The 14,062-nt window shown below is 57.7% G+C and overlaps 2 protein-coding genes across 2 annotated transcripts; one reads left to right on the plus strand and one right to left on the minus strand.

Moving 5' to 3' along the window:
• Window positions 1–224: 224 nt before the first annotated feature.
• Window positions 225–4,939, plus strand: GCG54_00006138 (uncharacterized protein; the record flags this gene model as incomplete). Its single annotated transcript, XM_045406152.1, has 3 exons — window positions 225–316; window positions 392–1,245; window positions 1,296–4,939. 3 exons carry the CDS (start codon window positions 225–227, stop codon window positions 4,937–4,939), a joined length of 4,590 nt encoding a protein of 1,529 aa, XP_045265535.1.
• A 237-nt stretch (window positions 4,940–5,176) lies between these two features.
• On the minus strand, window positions 5,177–13,363 carry GCG54_00006139 (putative PH domain-containing protein C19A8.02; the record flags this gene model as incomplete). The annotated part of the gene is made up of 4 exons (XM_045406153.1): window positions 5,177–6,723; window positions 6,780–7,376; window positions 9,142–9,549; window positions 9,625–13,363. The coding sequence occupies 4 exons, from the start codon at window positions 13,361–13,363 to the stop codon at window positions 5,177–5,179; spliced, it is 6,291 nt and encodes a 2,096-aa protein (XP_045265536.1).
• Window positions 13,364–14,062: the final 699 nt, after the last annotated feature.

The following is a 14,062-nucleotide window of genomic DNA, read 5'->3' on the forward strand; positions in this document are numbered from 1 at the left end:
GCGCGCGGTACGGCATACCATCGCTCTGACGAACTCGTTTTGCGCCGGGCATTTTTATGTAAGACTTCGGTGCGAAAGTCAAGTACGAGATCAGTGCATCGCCGTCATACGCCACAGAGACCCTGAGGATCGCGCCAACCCCTGTCACTCATTCGGCCAGTACTTCGCTTCTGTGCCCCTCAGTTCTACTCCATCTCGCCGTGCCCCTCCATGATGAGATCGCAATGAAGCAAGACGCCCCCAAGTACGAGAGTTTCGTCAACCCGAGCGACCTGCTCAAATGGGTCGAGGAGCAGCCGGAGGAGTCATGGACGCCGTAAGAATATTCCAAATAAAGAAATTCCAAAACTTCGTTCTGAGGGTGTAGTTGGTTGACTTTTGCACCCCCTAGTCTCGCCCAAGATGTGTTTGATCACCTACTGTCTCTTGCCGCCCAGCCAAAAGGCATCTCTGGGAACTCATGCGTGAAGCTGTGTGGATTCGTCGAGCAAAGCTCCAAGTCCAGCAAGCCCGCCCTGAGAGAATGGGCCTTCTCCAAGGAGCCCAGCTTGGGCCTGTTCAACTTCTTCATCAAGTGGAACGAGACGGAGCAGCACCGGTCCATGAAGCTGGTTCTGGAACTACTGCCTTCTCTGATCAGGCGCAACCCCGACTCGGCTGTTGCTGAGGTGGTCAAGACGACCGTTCTCGACACTCTCATCTCCATCATCGGGCCGCAGTCCACCAAGCCTTTGTTGAAGTCATCACTAAAGGCCATGGACTACTTCGCTACCAAGGTCTTTACCGTCGAGGATATCGCTGCCAGCTATAGACGTACGCAGCCGTCTTGCAGTTGGGACTCTGAAATGGCGCTGTGGCAAGACTTTTTCAGCCAGATGCTCGGCTGGATGACGATGCACTACGTTTGCCCCACTGCCGGCAAGTTTATCGTGACCATCTTCCGTGCTTTGCGCCAGAGTTCTCTGAAGAACCCCCAAGCAACGGGCATCGATGGCTTCAGCGTCGTGGCTTGGCTCCGTTGGGTTCAAGCCGCCATTGACGCGACGCCCTCTCTTTTGGAGGGTGTCAAGACATACGTTTTCCTCCCCCTGTTCAAGGATGACCACAAGGATTCGGTCCAGATTCTGCAGCAGATTAACAGCTCATGGTCTGCGTCTGATTCTAGCGCCGAGTTGGACACCCTTGCTCAGCTGAACCTCGCAGTGCTGGAAGTTGGCAAGAAGGTCGGCATGGTTGAGGAGCCTGGTGAGTCGTTCGGCCCCTATATCTACACGGTTGCTTATTATCATGTCCAGGTGCCATCGTCCAAGAAGATTCCTCGTCAGTAGTGCTGGAAGAGGAGGTTCTCCAGAAAGTCCTCTCGCATCCCTCTCATGAACTGCGCTCACTCGCCCTGTCGCTCATCATTGCGTCTCCTTCCACCACCAGGCCCTACTCCCCCGTAGCTCTGCGTCTGCTGCAAGTTCACTTGCAAACGTACTTTTCAGAGTCGGACGCAAAGTTCCGCATGGAAGTTCTGAGCAAGCTGAAGGACATGTTCAAGCGGAGTCGCGGCGCCATCTTCATCCTGAAGAAGAGTCTCGATCGCGTCAAGGCCATCAAGGCGTTGCCCCCTCCTGCTGACGGGAAGCCCAAGCCCGCCCCCAAACCTGCAAAACAGGCCAACCACCGCACCAACATCCTATTCTGGCCCGAGGACAAGCTCACCGAGAGCTTGCACCAGCATGAAGAGTTCCTGGCTTGGTATCTGCGGTTCCTTCGCTCAGAGTTGATTCCTACTGCGTCCTTTCAACGGCACTTCACCTCGCTGAGGGCAGTCATCTTCATCCTCAAGCTCGAGTTTGACCAGTCCAAGACCTGGGAGACCGAGGACGACGAAAGTCTCTTCTTCAACCACTTTGATGGGAGATGGACCCGCACGCTCCTCGACCTCATCATGGACCCCTTTGACGACGTGCGTGAAGCCAGCACTTCTGTCTTGAAGAGCCTATTCTCCGACAGCCGCTTCAAGTGCCTCACCGGGACGCGAGGAGTCTCGCCAACTTTAGAGGAGTTCCTGGCCAGGGCTGGAGACATTGCCAGAAGAACGGCTCGCGCCGACCACGCTGACGGTGTAGCCCGAACCAACGAGCTCCTCTTCAGGTTCTACAGCGGCCGAGACGCCCAAATCGCCCACATCGCCAGACTGGTTGACCTCCTCGAGACCAAGCTCTCCTTCGCCGAGGGCGACCTTGGCAATGCCGTCCTCGAGGCCCCCGTCCACGGCTACTTCGCCTCCCTCCGCTACATCTGGCAAGCCGCTGTCGAAATGAAGTTCTCCGAGTCGGAAATCGCAACCATGACAGCCCTACAGACCCGCATCGTCAAGTGCTGCGGACGCATCTGGGCCGCCGTCCGAGACATCCTCTGCGACGATTCCCCTGAAGGCCACCTCCCCCAAGAGCTCGAAGACCTCGAGGGCCTCGACACGAAGGACCTTCTTAGCTACAGCTTCCGCGCAATTCACGAGTCAAGCAGCTTGATGCGCGTCATGGTCCTGCCACTCAAATCAAAGCCCCAGCCAGAGACCCTCCGCCCGTCGACCTCTCTGTTCACGACGGTCGGCTCCCTGACCTTCACCCAACTGTCCAGCCTCCGCCACCGTGGCGCCTTCAACACAGTCTCGCTCTCCTTTGCGACCTGCTGTCAACTGGTCAAGCACCTTGATGCCTCGGACGACGGATCCCAAAACCTCCTCGATGTCTGGTACGCCGGCACGAAGGAATGCATCTTTGCCCAGGCCTCTACAACTCGTCGCTCGGCAGGCATCCCCGCAATGATCACAGGCATCGTTTCGGCCAACGCAACGCAGCCCTCCTTTGACGACGTAATTTCAGAACTCGTGGCCATCGCCCAGAGGCCGGCTTTTGTGTCCGAGATAGACGACACCAAGCTCCCGCAGGTCCACGCCCTCAACTGTCTCAAGGACATGTTCAAATCCTCCTTCATCACCCAGCTCGGCAAATCCGCCCCGCACATCCCGCAGTGCCTCGAGCTCGCAGCGGGCAGTCTCAAGTCGGAAGTCTGGGCGATTCGCAACTGCGGTCTGCTCTTCCTCCGCAGTCTCCTGGACAACCTCTTCGGCACGAACGAGAGCAAGGCAACGCTGGAGGCAGGCTGGGACGGGCGTACAACGCGCCTGCAGTACCACAAGTATCCCATCCTCCCCGACGTCCTCCTCAACCTCCTCCGCTCAGGCCGCGAGGTCATGAAGCCCAGCACGAGCACCATTGCCGCCGAATCCGTCTTCCCCGCCCTAGACATCATCCGCCGCGCCGGGCCTCCCGATACCTCACGAGACGAGCTCTACGATCTCGTCACTGGCTACCTCGGCAGCCCTGTCTGGCATGTCCGTGAAATGGCAGCCCGCGCTCTTTGCTCGTTCCTCCTCCGCGATGACGACTGGGTGACCGCGGCAGAGAAGATCATCACCGACTCTGTGGCCTCCGACGTCTCGAATCGCAACAACCGCCTTCACGGCAGCCTCCTCACCCTCAAGGCCGTCTTCGAGCGCCTCTCCGATGTCTCCCCTCAAACGTTCTCCCTCGCAATCCCGCGGCTGACTTCGATCCTCCAAGACCTCGACGCAAACGCTCCTGCATGCTTCTTGTCTACGCCAGACATCCGCGCGGCTTACCTCGAGGTCCAGAACCTCATCTCCAACTTCACCCTTACGATCCCTATGACACCCGTCTCGATCCCTCAGCCGCCGCAAAGCGCCCTCCTCCGCACACAACTCGCCGTCAACGCGGTGCACACCTACCCCTCCGCCGCCTCCCTCCGCGATACCCTCTTGTCCACAAGCACGACCTCCGTCGAGGCGACAATCACTATCCTGGAAACCCTCTCCAGTGTGCGCCACCCCCGTCTCAACCCGGAGGATGCGGCATCCTACGCAGCCCTCTACACCGACCTCGCCCTCTCGACAACCCACCCCGATCTCCGCGCGGCAGCCCTCACAAACCTCGCCTCAAACATCGACGTCGTCCTGTCCGCAAACCAGTCCACCCTCCTCCCTGCCTCCTCAACCCTCGTCACACTGTGGCAGGACGCAAACACAAAGACGATAAACCCCAACCTCTCCAACGCCGTGATCCGCACCAGCGGGCCCTTGCTGGCGACCCTCCTCCTCCGCGGCGATGCCACCCCGCAATCACTCCTCGGCTGGGGTACAATGATGTCCTCCGCCGGCCACGACTCCTCCCCCTTCGACACCCGCATCGCGGCGGCCGCCTCCCTCGCCTCCTTCTTCTCCGTCGTCTCCGCCCCAGACGCAGACGCATCCCGCCTGCCCGCCCTGGTCGCCCTCTACGACGCGCTCAACGACGACGACGACGAGGTCCGCGACAAGGCGTGCCTCTCAGCAAAGCACATCCTCTCTCAGTCCCTGGCACCCCTCGACGCAGCGGACAGGCTGCTCAGCCACATGTCGGCAAATTATGCCTCCGCGCCGTCTTTCCACGCATTGGTGGGCTCCCGCATGACGGGCCAGACGACCGCCGCGTCGCAACTGACAGAGGCTCTCCGCTTCGACGACTCTCTCTTTGCAATCGAAGAGCAGAACCTCTTCGTCGACGAGGTCCGCGAGTCGCGCCGCTGGGCAGCCGTCTTCGAGACCGTCGCCGGTGGCACGGACAACAAGCAGCTGGCGCAATGGACCTCAGACGGTCTCGCTGCCCTTCTGAAGCTTGCCAGGGAGGAGCACACCGACGACGGGCCCCTGGGCTGGGCTTCTGTGCCCGACGTCTATGCCGTTTGCGCGAGAATCATCACCTGTGCGGCAGCGCTTGTCAAGACGGGTGTGCAGGTCGAGGGGTTGAGAGAGAAGTTGGTCGAGCTCAAGACCGTGGGTGAGAAGGGACGACTTCACGGTCTCCTACTAGAGATGGCTACGTTGTAGAGAAGCAGATATATACCAACAACTTGGATGTAGATTTGATGACAAAAGTTTGCTTAGACTTCGTGTACAATGTTTTCGAAATTCCAGTTAAAGGAGAGGCTTGAAAAAATGAAGGCTAAGACGCCCCGACGCCATCCCGATGCTTGTGAATATGAACAACAAAAGTCATGTATCGTCCCCCTTTTGCGTGGCATGCGGGATATCCAGTCCTCACGGCTCACGTATGTCTTGCGTCTCCTAGCTCGAGACACTCTGGGTGGTCAACTTCTCTCCCGATGTGCTCCACGCCGCCGAATCCTCCCTCTTCAGCCCACCCAGGCGGCCCATCTTGGCCACAAGCATGGTGTTCTGGCTCTGCAGGTCTCCAATCTGCCCTTTGAGCACCTCAATCTGCTTCAGCGCGAGGTCACGCTCCGTCTTGACCCGCTCGAGCTCCATGGCCATGTTGCCCTTCTCCTCCTTCTCGGCTTGCTTGCGCCTCCTCTCTTCCGCTTTGCGTTCCTCATTCTCCCGTCGCTCCTCGAGCCTCTTCAGCTCGCGGCGGTACTTTTCTTCCTGTTTGGCAACCTCCTTGTCGTGCTTCTCCCGCAACTTGGCCTGCTGGGCGGCATCGCGTTGCGTGTCTTCTGCGCGCTTACTGGACATGCGCTCCTGCATCTTGTTGATCTTCTCCTGCATCTTCTTTCGGCGTTCCTGGAGCTTCTTGAGCTCCCTGTCGTGATGCGACGTCGTCGACTTGTGCAGGGAGTTCGCACCAGAGCCGGACGAGTGTAGAGACATGGTGTCTTGGTGGGTAACGTCCGGAGGCGTAAGGGCCTCGCCCTCGTCTGTCTTCTCAACGGCCGACGCGAAACTGCGGATGGACGAGGTGTCGCTCTCGTTGGTCTCTTCGTCGCGCTCGTCTTCCTCGGCTATCGAGCCGTTGGTGCTTGGCGCCTGGAACATGCCCGGCAGACCGTTAGGGAGCCGACTTGCCACAGCAGACCCTGCCAGTCCGAAGGCCCCTGAGATAATACCATAAAGGCCGTTGCTACTTGGCGGGACAGTCTCATCCTGTGCCGACGGATCTGGTACGAGATTGGACGTGGGCTCCTTGGCGACCTCCATTGGTGATGCGACCTTTTCAGCCTCGGCTTGCTTAGCATTCTCCTTCGTCTCCTCCTGCTCCGTGTCTGACGCTGTGAAATCGTCTGCGGCCTTGGCGGTCATCCACTTGATGAACTTGCCCGCATCGCCGATGATGCCACCAGGCGTGCCGCGATCGATCAAGAACCTGGGCACGTTTCCGCCGGGGTCACTGCGAGTCACCATCAACCACTCAACCGTCGTTGTAGCTTCCTCGTCAAGGCCTTCCGCATTGTGACCGGCGTCATCTCTCGCCGGTGCACTGTCGACAGAAGTCCCGCGCTGTCGTCCGCCTTCGGGGTCAGCGGCCTTCTTGGCCGCCCGCAGAACCGCCTCTCTGCCCATGGACTCGGCGACTGCTTGCCTTTCCTTCGGACCGTCGTGGCTCAGATCGATCGATGACTTTGCGCGGGTGATTGAGGGCTTGTCGGAAGGGATCTCGCGGATGATCTCCACGGACTCGTACTGCCCTCGAATGTAGCCCGGCCGTTCGGCGCACTCGGGATGTATGCACGGCTTCGAGACAATCATGAAGGTCCTAAGCGGTCGCCTCCCGCCTTCTTGTGCAGGAGGGTTGCCGGAAAAGTCGGAAGTCAGGAGCAGAGTAACAAAGTCTCTCGGAGCGGTCGGACCCGGGAACTGCGCCGACAATTGGAAAACTGCAAGCATCATGGTCAGCAAATTTGACGGCCACCATCATTTGCGGCCCGCTCACCTTCCATCTTCCCGGCGCCCTCGACAACCTGGTGGACGACCCGTTTCTCGGCGCCGATTCCTCGGATAGCGCCGGCTCCAGGACCCGTCTGTACCTTCATTGACTCGGCAAACTCCTTTTCGAGACCCAGCTTCCACTTCTCAAAGGTGAGGCCATCATGAACACTGCGCCGCGCGAACCAACTACCCTTGCCGTCCTTGGAGGCGAGCTTATAGACGTTGATGGCGAGCGGGTTGTCTCTGGGGTTCACCTTGACCTCCTTCCACTCCTTTGCCAGGTCACGCGACAGGCTGAGAGAGGCGGCAGACTGGCGCTGCTGGGAAAGACTGCGGTTGATGTCGGCGACGGGTTGAGGCGGATCGGTGTGTGAGCGAGCGCGGCCCGTCGTGGCCTGCTTGACGGCGGCGGGGACGGGGATTGAGTCGACTATCGTTTGGGCATCAGAGAAGACGCTGGCGAGGAATTCTTTGGGGTCCTCCTCTTCGACAGAAGACCATTTTATAGGCGCGAGGCCCTTGAAGGGCTCGTGATGCGGTGCCATTTCGATTGAGGTTGGGGTGACACGTTGGAGGGAAAGTGGGAGAGGCGAATCAAACGCTGGTTGAGGTCGATGTCATAGCCCTGGTCGAGCGACCGAGCGACCGAACAGACCGGAAATTGTCTCGTAGACGGGTTTTCGGAGCAGATGGGAATGCTTCGCGGAATTGCAGATGCTGATGGGAACGCGAAGCAGGTTTGCGTCGGAGTCCGCGAGGTGCCGAGGTGTAGCCGCAAGAGGATGTGGAGTGTTCGCGGAGAAACAAGGTAGATGCTGTACGGTAGCTGCGATGCTTAATTTCTTGAATTCTGTTGATTACTGGGCAAATTGGAGATGATACGTCCAGGACCAAAGAAAGATGCAGACGGGGGGAGAGGCAAAGGTAAGCATGTGGCTTAAAAGACGAAGCGAGTACGGGAGCGAGGGAGTCGCGCGGTGCTGGTGCAGTGGCTTGGAAGATCCGTTCGGTTCCCTGCACACGACCACGACACTGACACTGCACGACGTTTTCAAGGGCCGTAAAAGGGATGATACGCAGCAAGGTGGATGGGTTGGATATTTTCGCGGGGGGCTTTGACGTCTGCAGTACCCCGAGCGGACCTAATGCTCCATGCCTGTGCTTTTCTGGGTCACGTACTTGGTAGATAGATGGGCGTTGCACCATCTGTCCTGCGGTCGATTTATCTCGATGCTGTCCGTTTCCTGGCTGTTGCAACTTTCACCCCAATCAGTGACCACGGCCGGCGAGTTGGTAGGTCCTTCCCGTTTTCCCGTCTGCCTTGCCTGCCTGCCCTACGCTCTTTCACCGATTGACTTCCCCCAGCGCTGACGTCACCCCTTGTCCCATGTTACAGCGCCGCCCAAGAGGGCATCCGAGAGGGGTGAAGAGGGGTTGCCCCTGCACCGCCCGACGTCACAATTGGTGGTCGCGGGGCCTCCCAAGAGTTCCAGCCCTCAGGGGATCGTAGAAAAATGGAGAAATGGCGCTGGATCGTCTAAAATCCCGCCCAATCCGCGTATTGCACCCGCGGACTCGGCTTCGTTAATTGGGCGCCGCCTCCAACGATGAAGTCAACTGCGGCTCACTCTCCTTCTCCTGCACCACCGTTAGGGAGGGCATCTACGTCGCCCAAGGCCTGTCATCCGACCGACTGGCCTCTCACAGCCCTGCCTTTCTGCTATCCTTGGACACCATGCGGCATGACTGCACTGGCGGAACGTGGGATGTGGCATTCCTGCTTTTGCTCTTTTGCTTTAGTTACGTCGTCGGGCCCGTCCGCTTGGGTCGGGGAGGCAATCGTTCGGGCGGATTGTCCCTGGCAAAGGCACGTGAGGTTATATTCAGCTTGAGGTTTCACCCTCTGCCCTTTTTTGATGTCACGTAGCCTGCTTCTTGGGTGATGCGGGGATCGCATCATGATGAGATAGATTGCAAAGTACCGAGTCCAAGGAGGTGACCGACATATCCGAGACAAGCTTTCTCTACTGCTAGTCTTGCCATCTACCACCCTAGCCTCCATTCGGCCTCTACGGGTGTAAGCGCGACCGCGCCAAATCGGTTCGTGCTCGTCAACTTGACGCAACGTAAGCCTCGTCTTCCCAGATGCCGTTCCAGAGAAGGCATCACGGATGAAACGGACAGACCTCCTTGGTTGAGAGAATGGTTTACCGTCGGGTGCCTCGCTCTAACAGCATGTACAGAAATTAAAACGTGTATTTGTATATGTAGCAACGAACGACTGTCCAACAGACACCGAAACAAGAGACTGTGTGTACTTCGAGGTATCAACCCACTTCAACCATGACCGCAATGCATCTACAGACCTGCCAAAGAATTTCTCTCGCTCATCAATGCCGCGTGATCTAACTTGCAGCTGCCACAATATGTATCGTACCACTCCCGCAACGTCTCCCTCTTGCCCTCGTCGATCTTCGGCGCCATGACCTTCTGGTCGCCGCTCCGTTTGGTCTTGGTCGACTTGTCTGCTTCGAGCACCGTCTTGAGCTTATCGCAACGAACGTTTTCATCAGCTAGCCAGTTCTCCCACTCCGACTGCACCATCTCCCGCTCGATGCTGTTGACGATGCGCATCGCAACCAGGAGGTCGTGTCTGTAAGAGCCGAGACGTTGGCGTGTCCGACGCAGCCGGCGCGCCGTCGCTCGGCTCGTTGCCGTCGAGAGAGTTGACCCGGCGTCTTCGAACGGAGCGTCCAAATCGGTGGAGTTTGCAACTAATTGGAATGTGGTGAAGCTGTGACTAGTTAGCAATTGTAATCGATTTCAGAGGCCCAAAGCTTACCATGCACTATCAGCGGGCCAGGAACTGTTGTGGCCTACTGCGCCCGTTGCCTCGCCCAAATCCGCCATGTAGATGGCCTTGCTCATCATCACATTTGGCCCAACACCGACGCGGTTCATAAACTTGGCTGCCCGCCTCTCCATCCACCAGTTTGAACTGTCCTTTGACGTCAGGAAGACGTTCGTAAACGTACTTCCTGCCAGTAGAAGAAGGATGAGTCGGTGTGCCGTCACTACGCTGAAGAACTTTTGCACTCCAGCAATCGCCCACATGATGAGCGACGTGACCGCGCTCTCTCCAAAGGAGCGGAGCGTCTCTAGAAGCATGGCCGTCAGGGTGCGCGGCTTGATAAGCTGCTTCTTCGCTGCGTCAGCATCAGCTGGCGAGAACAGCACGACCTGAGTCTGCTGCCCAATGTTTCCGTAAACTTGGATTGCTCTCTTGGTGCGACTGTGAGGGCCCAGTTTGCGGACCTGGTCCGTTGCTACGTCCGCCAGCTCTTCGGCGTCGCCCTCGGCATCATTCAGCGCTTGCCGTTCGACCAGATTCTTCGAAAATGCCGGCATCTTAGACCAGTCCACCTTTGTGTAGATCGCGAGCTTGCACTTGGATTTGGCCACATGCGTAATTACCACCTTCGTCACCAACTTGAAGTACTGCGAATGGGGCAGATGCCATGCTGTCTTGACGTGGGTGACAACGTACGTAACGTGGTCTTGAAACACGTCCATCGTCTGATGGTCGACGACGTTGACAGTCTTTGGCCGACCAAGCATGTCTTTGTAGTCGAATTTGAACTGGAACTCTCGTCTCATTCGACCGTGGTCTGCGAGAGTCCAAGGACCCTGAGCAATCTGCTGCGCTCTACGCTCAAAATAGAGCTTCGGGAACACAAAGCTCTTGTCTCCAAACAGCACATGGAAGCATGCCTTGGCGCTGATCTCGAAATGACGCTCAGCGACCTTTCTCTGCATGTCCTCGGGCTCGAAGACGACAGGATGTGCGGGCAACTGAAGCTTTGGCGTCTGCTTGCTTTGGCCTGATATACGAAGCTTGGGGCCGAATTGACTCTGGCGTCGTGGAGGACGGCCAGAGTGGGTGCCATCGTCAAACGGGGTGTTAGACGAGATTTCTTCCCAGCTCTCAACGCTTGGGCTTCGCTTGCTATAGTCCTCAAACTCAAGGTTGATGAGAGCAGTTATAAGTTCTGACAGCTCCATGGGTTCCTCTGACTGAAGATCATCGATGAGGAGGTTCAGTCTAGCATGCAGAAGCTGAAGGTTGTCGAGGAAAACCTTGATTGTGACTCTGGTGTAACCAGTCTCGTTACCATCTTCTCCCAGGTGGAGGAAGATGAAATCGCACTCCTTTCCGGGCGCCGCTGTAACTTCAGCAATGATGTCGAGACTGACGGCGTATGCCACAACAAGACCCATCTGCTGGCCGTAGAAGTACATGTTGTCAGGCGTGATGTAGATGCGGCCGTTGCCTGCGAGTCCGTGTCCGTTTGATGGCGAGTCTTTGCCAGAGGAGCTCGACCACGCGGCTCGGAACACGAGGACCAACTTCTCGTCGAGAGGCACGGTTGGGAACAGGATTCGGAACTGGTGGTGTTGGATTCTCAGCTCGGGAGGATAGCCAGGGGGGAACGTCTCGACAGGTTGTTTGATCTGAGGATGGGGCTGATTGAACTTGGCGTCGACGCTGACCGTCTTCCTGTGTCCGGTTGTAGGCGTCGAAGGCTTTTCTTCGCCGGGTTTCCCAACTTCCCGAACAATGATTCCAAACGGATTTTCCTCCATCTGCCCAGGCGTCCGGGGACGCCCAGGTCCCGAGCCGTAGACGGTGCTCCATTGACTGCTTCCCCAGTAGTTTGCGAGGACCGCAGTGGGCATATGGCTTGTGTTGTCGCCACCCATGCTCCTGTCGACAGAGAACATGACTGCGGTCCGACTGAGGTTGGTCGCAGCTGGTGGCCTCGCCAGCGTGAGTGGAGCCAGAGTACCCTGGGCAGGATCGAAAGAAGCCAGTCTTTGAATAGGTGGTTTCTTGGGCGTGCTCTGAGGAGGCGAGGGGTATCCGGGCAAATGACCGTGGCTGGCGATCATGCCTGCAATGCCACCAGTGCTTGGGGATGCAGCAGCGGCAACAGCAGCTTCGGCGCCAGCCCCAAAGGTCGCCTTGCGGTGAAGATCTAGCTTCTGGATGATCCTCGCGGCATGTTCGCGATTGCTCTCGCCATCCTCCCGGACCATTTCCCGCCCAAGGTCCCGACCGAGGGCAGTGATGGAACGACGCGGTGCGCCTCCTACATCGAAGCTGGCACGGCCCGCCATATTGTTGTCGGACCCAGGGACCGGTAGAGTGCCAGCTCTGTCGAAACTGGCTGATGGTTCTTCGCCAGCAACCAACGCATCAAGAGACCTCGCAGAGAACTCGGGCAATGGGGGTGGAGTGATGGAAAATGCTGGATCAGATCCCGCAGGAGAGAGGTTGCTGTCTCTATCCATGCTGGCCTCGAAGGCTCGCTTCTTGGCTACCTCGAAGACTTCGAGCCACTCGGTCAGCTGGTTCTGAGTCTCGGCCTGGAGAACCAGTGTCTGACTCTTGGTCTTGACTTCGAAGCAGAAACGGCGATCTTCTGCCACTGCCGGCTTTGCGTTGCACAGCAGGACACCAATTTCGTCGCCTTGCAAAACGCCTTGAGAGCCATTGATCAGCCAGCCAAAGATGCCATCCCGGCAGTAATACCAGCGGCGGACCCAATTGGACCGAGCGGGCTTGCCGTATAGAGTCTTCAAGAAAAGCCAGCCCTGCTTTTCCGAGATAACGGCAGAGTTCTCCTGGGGCTGAACGTTAACCGGGCCCCTGGATCCAAGGAACGGCACAGTGGATGCGCTATAATCCTCCAGCTCGCGGGATGGCTTGAAAGCCTGCAGAGTGCTCTCCCCGATATCTCGCCTAGCAATCTGAAGCTCGCGTTTGAAGACGAACTCGGACGTCTCCATCTCCCTAGACCAGCCGCGGATGCGTTCCATTTCGGAACCCCATTTTGTCGACACAGAGGCAGCGTCCCGTGACCGTTTCATCTCCTTCCAAAAATCGGCACTTACCCGGACGAGCAACTTGTCGAGGCTGAAGCGTACTTGGGGCGCAAGCTGGCAGAAGTCCATCGAGACCTTGAGATACGCTTTGCGGGTTTCGTACACGGCGAAGGCTTCCTCCCGAATGGCAGACGGTTCCTTCGTTTTGGACTGACTCATATAGCGAGCCATGGCCTGGTCGAAATTCCTTTGCGTGTGTTCCAGCACCCTCCGCACCTCCTTGAAGGACCGCAGGTCAGCGGCCACGAACGAGCGGATGGGGTCGACCGAGATGGTGTCAATCTTCCGCACGGTCGACATGATCTGTGTCCACCATTCCTTTGATCCATCGCTAATCCTGCGCAATGCAAGAAGTGTATAATCGTGGTCGATGATGGCGTCGGCGGTCGCAGCGGGCGGGAAGATTTTGGAGAGGTAGGTGTTGACCCCTTCTTCGAGGGCCAGGAGGTCGCGTGTCACTTTCGAGGTGGCCTTGACGTAGTCGTCGAGCCATCTTTCCACATTATCAATGTGCTCCCCAAAGTGCTGAGAGGTCGACCGGAAGGTTGGAGAGTCGAGGGAGGCTTCGTTCAGACCGACGGGGATGGCAGGGCTCGATTGCTTCTTGGCCACCGGGGCGGCCGGGGCGGCGGGATCCGCCATCGTCAAGCGGTGGTTACGACGTGCGTTTCGTCGCCTGTAACAATATTATCGGTTTCTATGCTGTAGAAAAGGCATGCTCGGTATATCGAAATCGTGGAAAATGCTGCGCGGAAGGGCAAAGGTGCTTGCGAAGTTGTAATGACGTCGGCTGAAGCCGCATGCACTCTGGAGGTGTGCTGTCAACGTCAAGCCTCATCTGAGGTCTCAGGACGGGGACGAGCCAATGAAACCGCGTATTCATCGTATCCGGGGGACAACTGGGGGCTAATCTGCCCAGCCTTGCCGCTGTGATTTACTGGCCGGTCCACTGTAATCTCGGCCGAGTTGCCCCGCGACACGCTGAAGCCACAGCTCATTTGGCGCTCGACTTTAGCTCAGGCCCGGTGAAGACAAATGGCCCAAGCTCCTCGTTAGTGCCATTGCCGTTGACAGCAACGCCGGCTGTCTCCTGCCCCAGATCTTCAACTCACACCATCCCCGTCGTCCTCCAAGTGTCATCGACATGGAACCTCTCAACAGCTCACCATCCATCCCACCGTGCTGTTTTGCTCGTCTGTCTTGTCCCAGAATAACAAACTTCCAACATACTTTCGAACTCCCCAAAGTCTCAATGCGCTGCTCTTCCCGTTGACCGAAGCCTTACGGAGTTCGGCAAATGCACAGATGAGCCTGGCTTTTTGGCTTGTTCGGATTTTTCCA

Source organism: Colletotrichum gloeosporioides, assembly GCF_011800055.1.
Source record: "Colletotrichum gloeosporioides strain Lc1 chromosome Unknown consensus_36, whole genome shotgun sequence".
In the NCBI taxonomy this organism is placed as follows: domain Eukaryota; kingdom Fungi; phylum Ascomycota; class Sordariomycetes; order Glomerellales; family Glomerellaceae; genus Colletotrichum; species Colletotrichum gloeosporioides.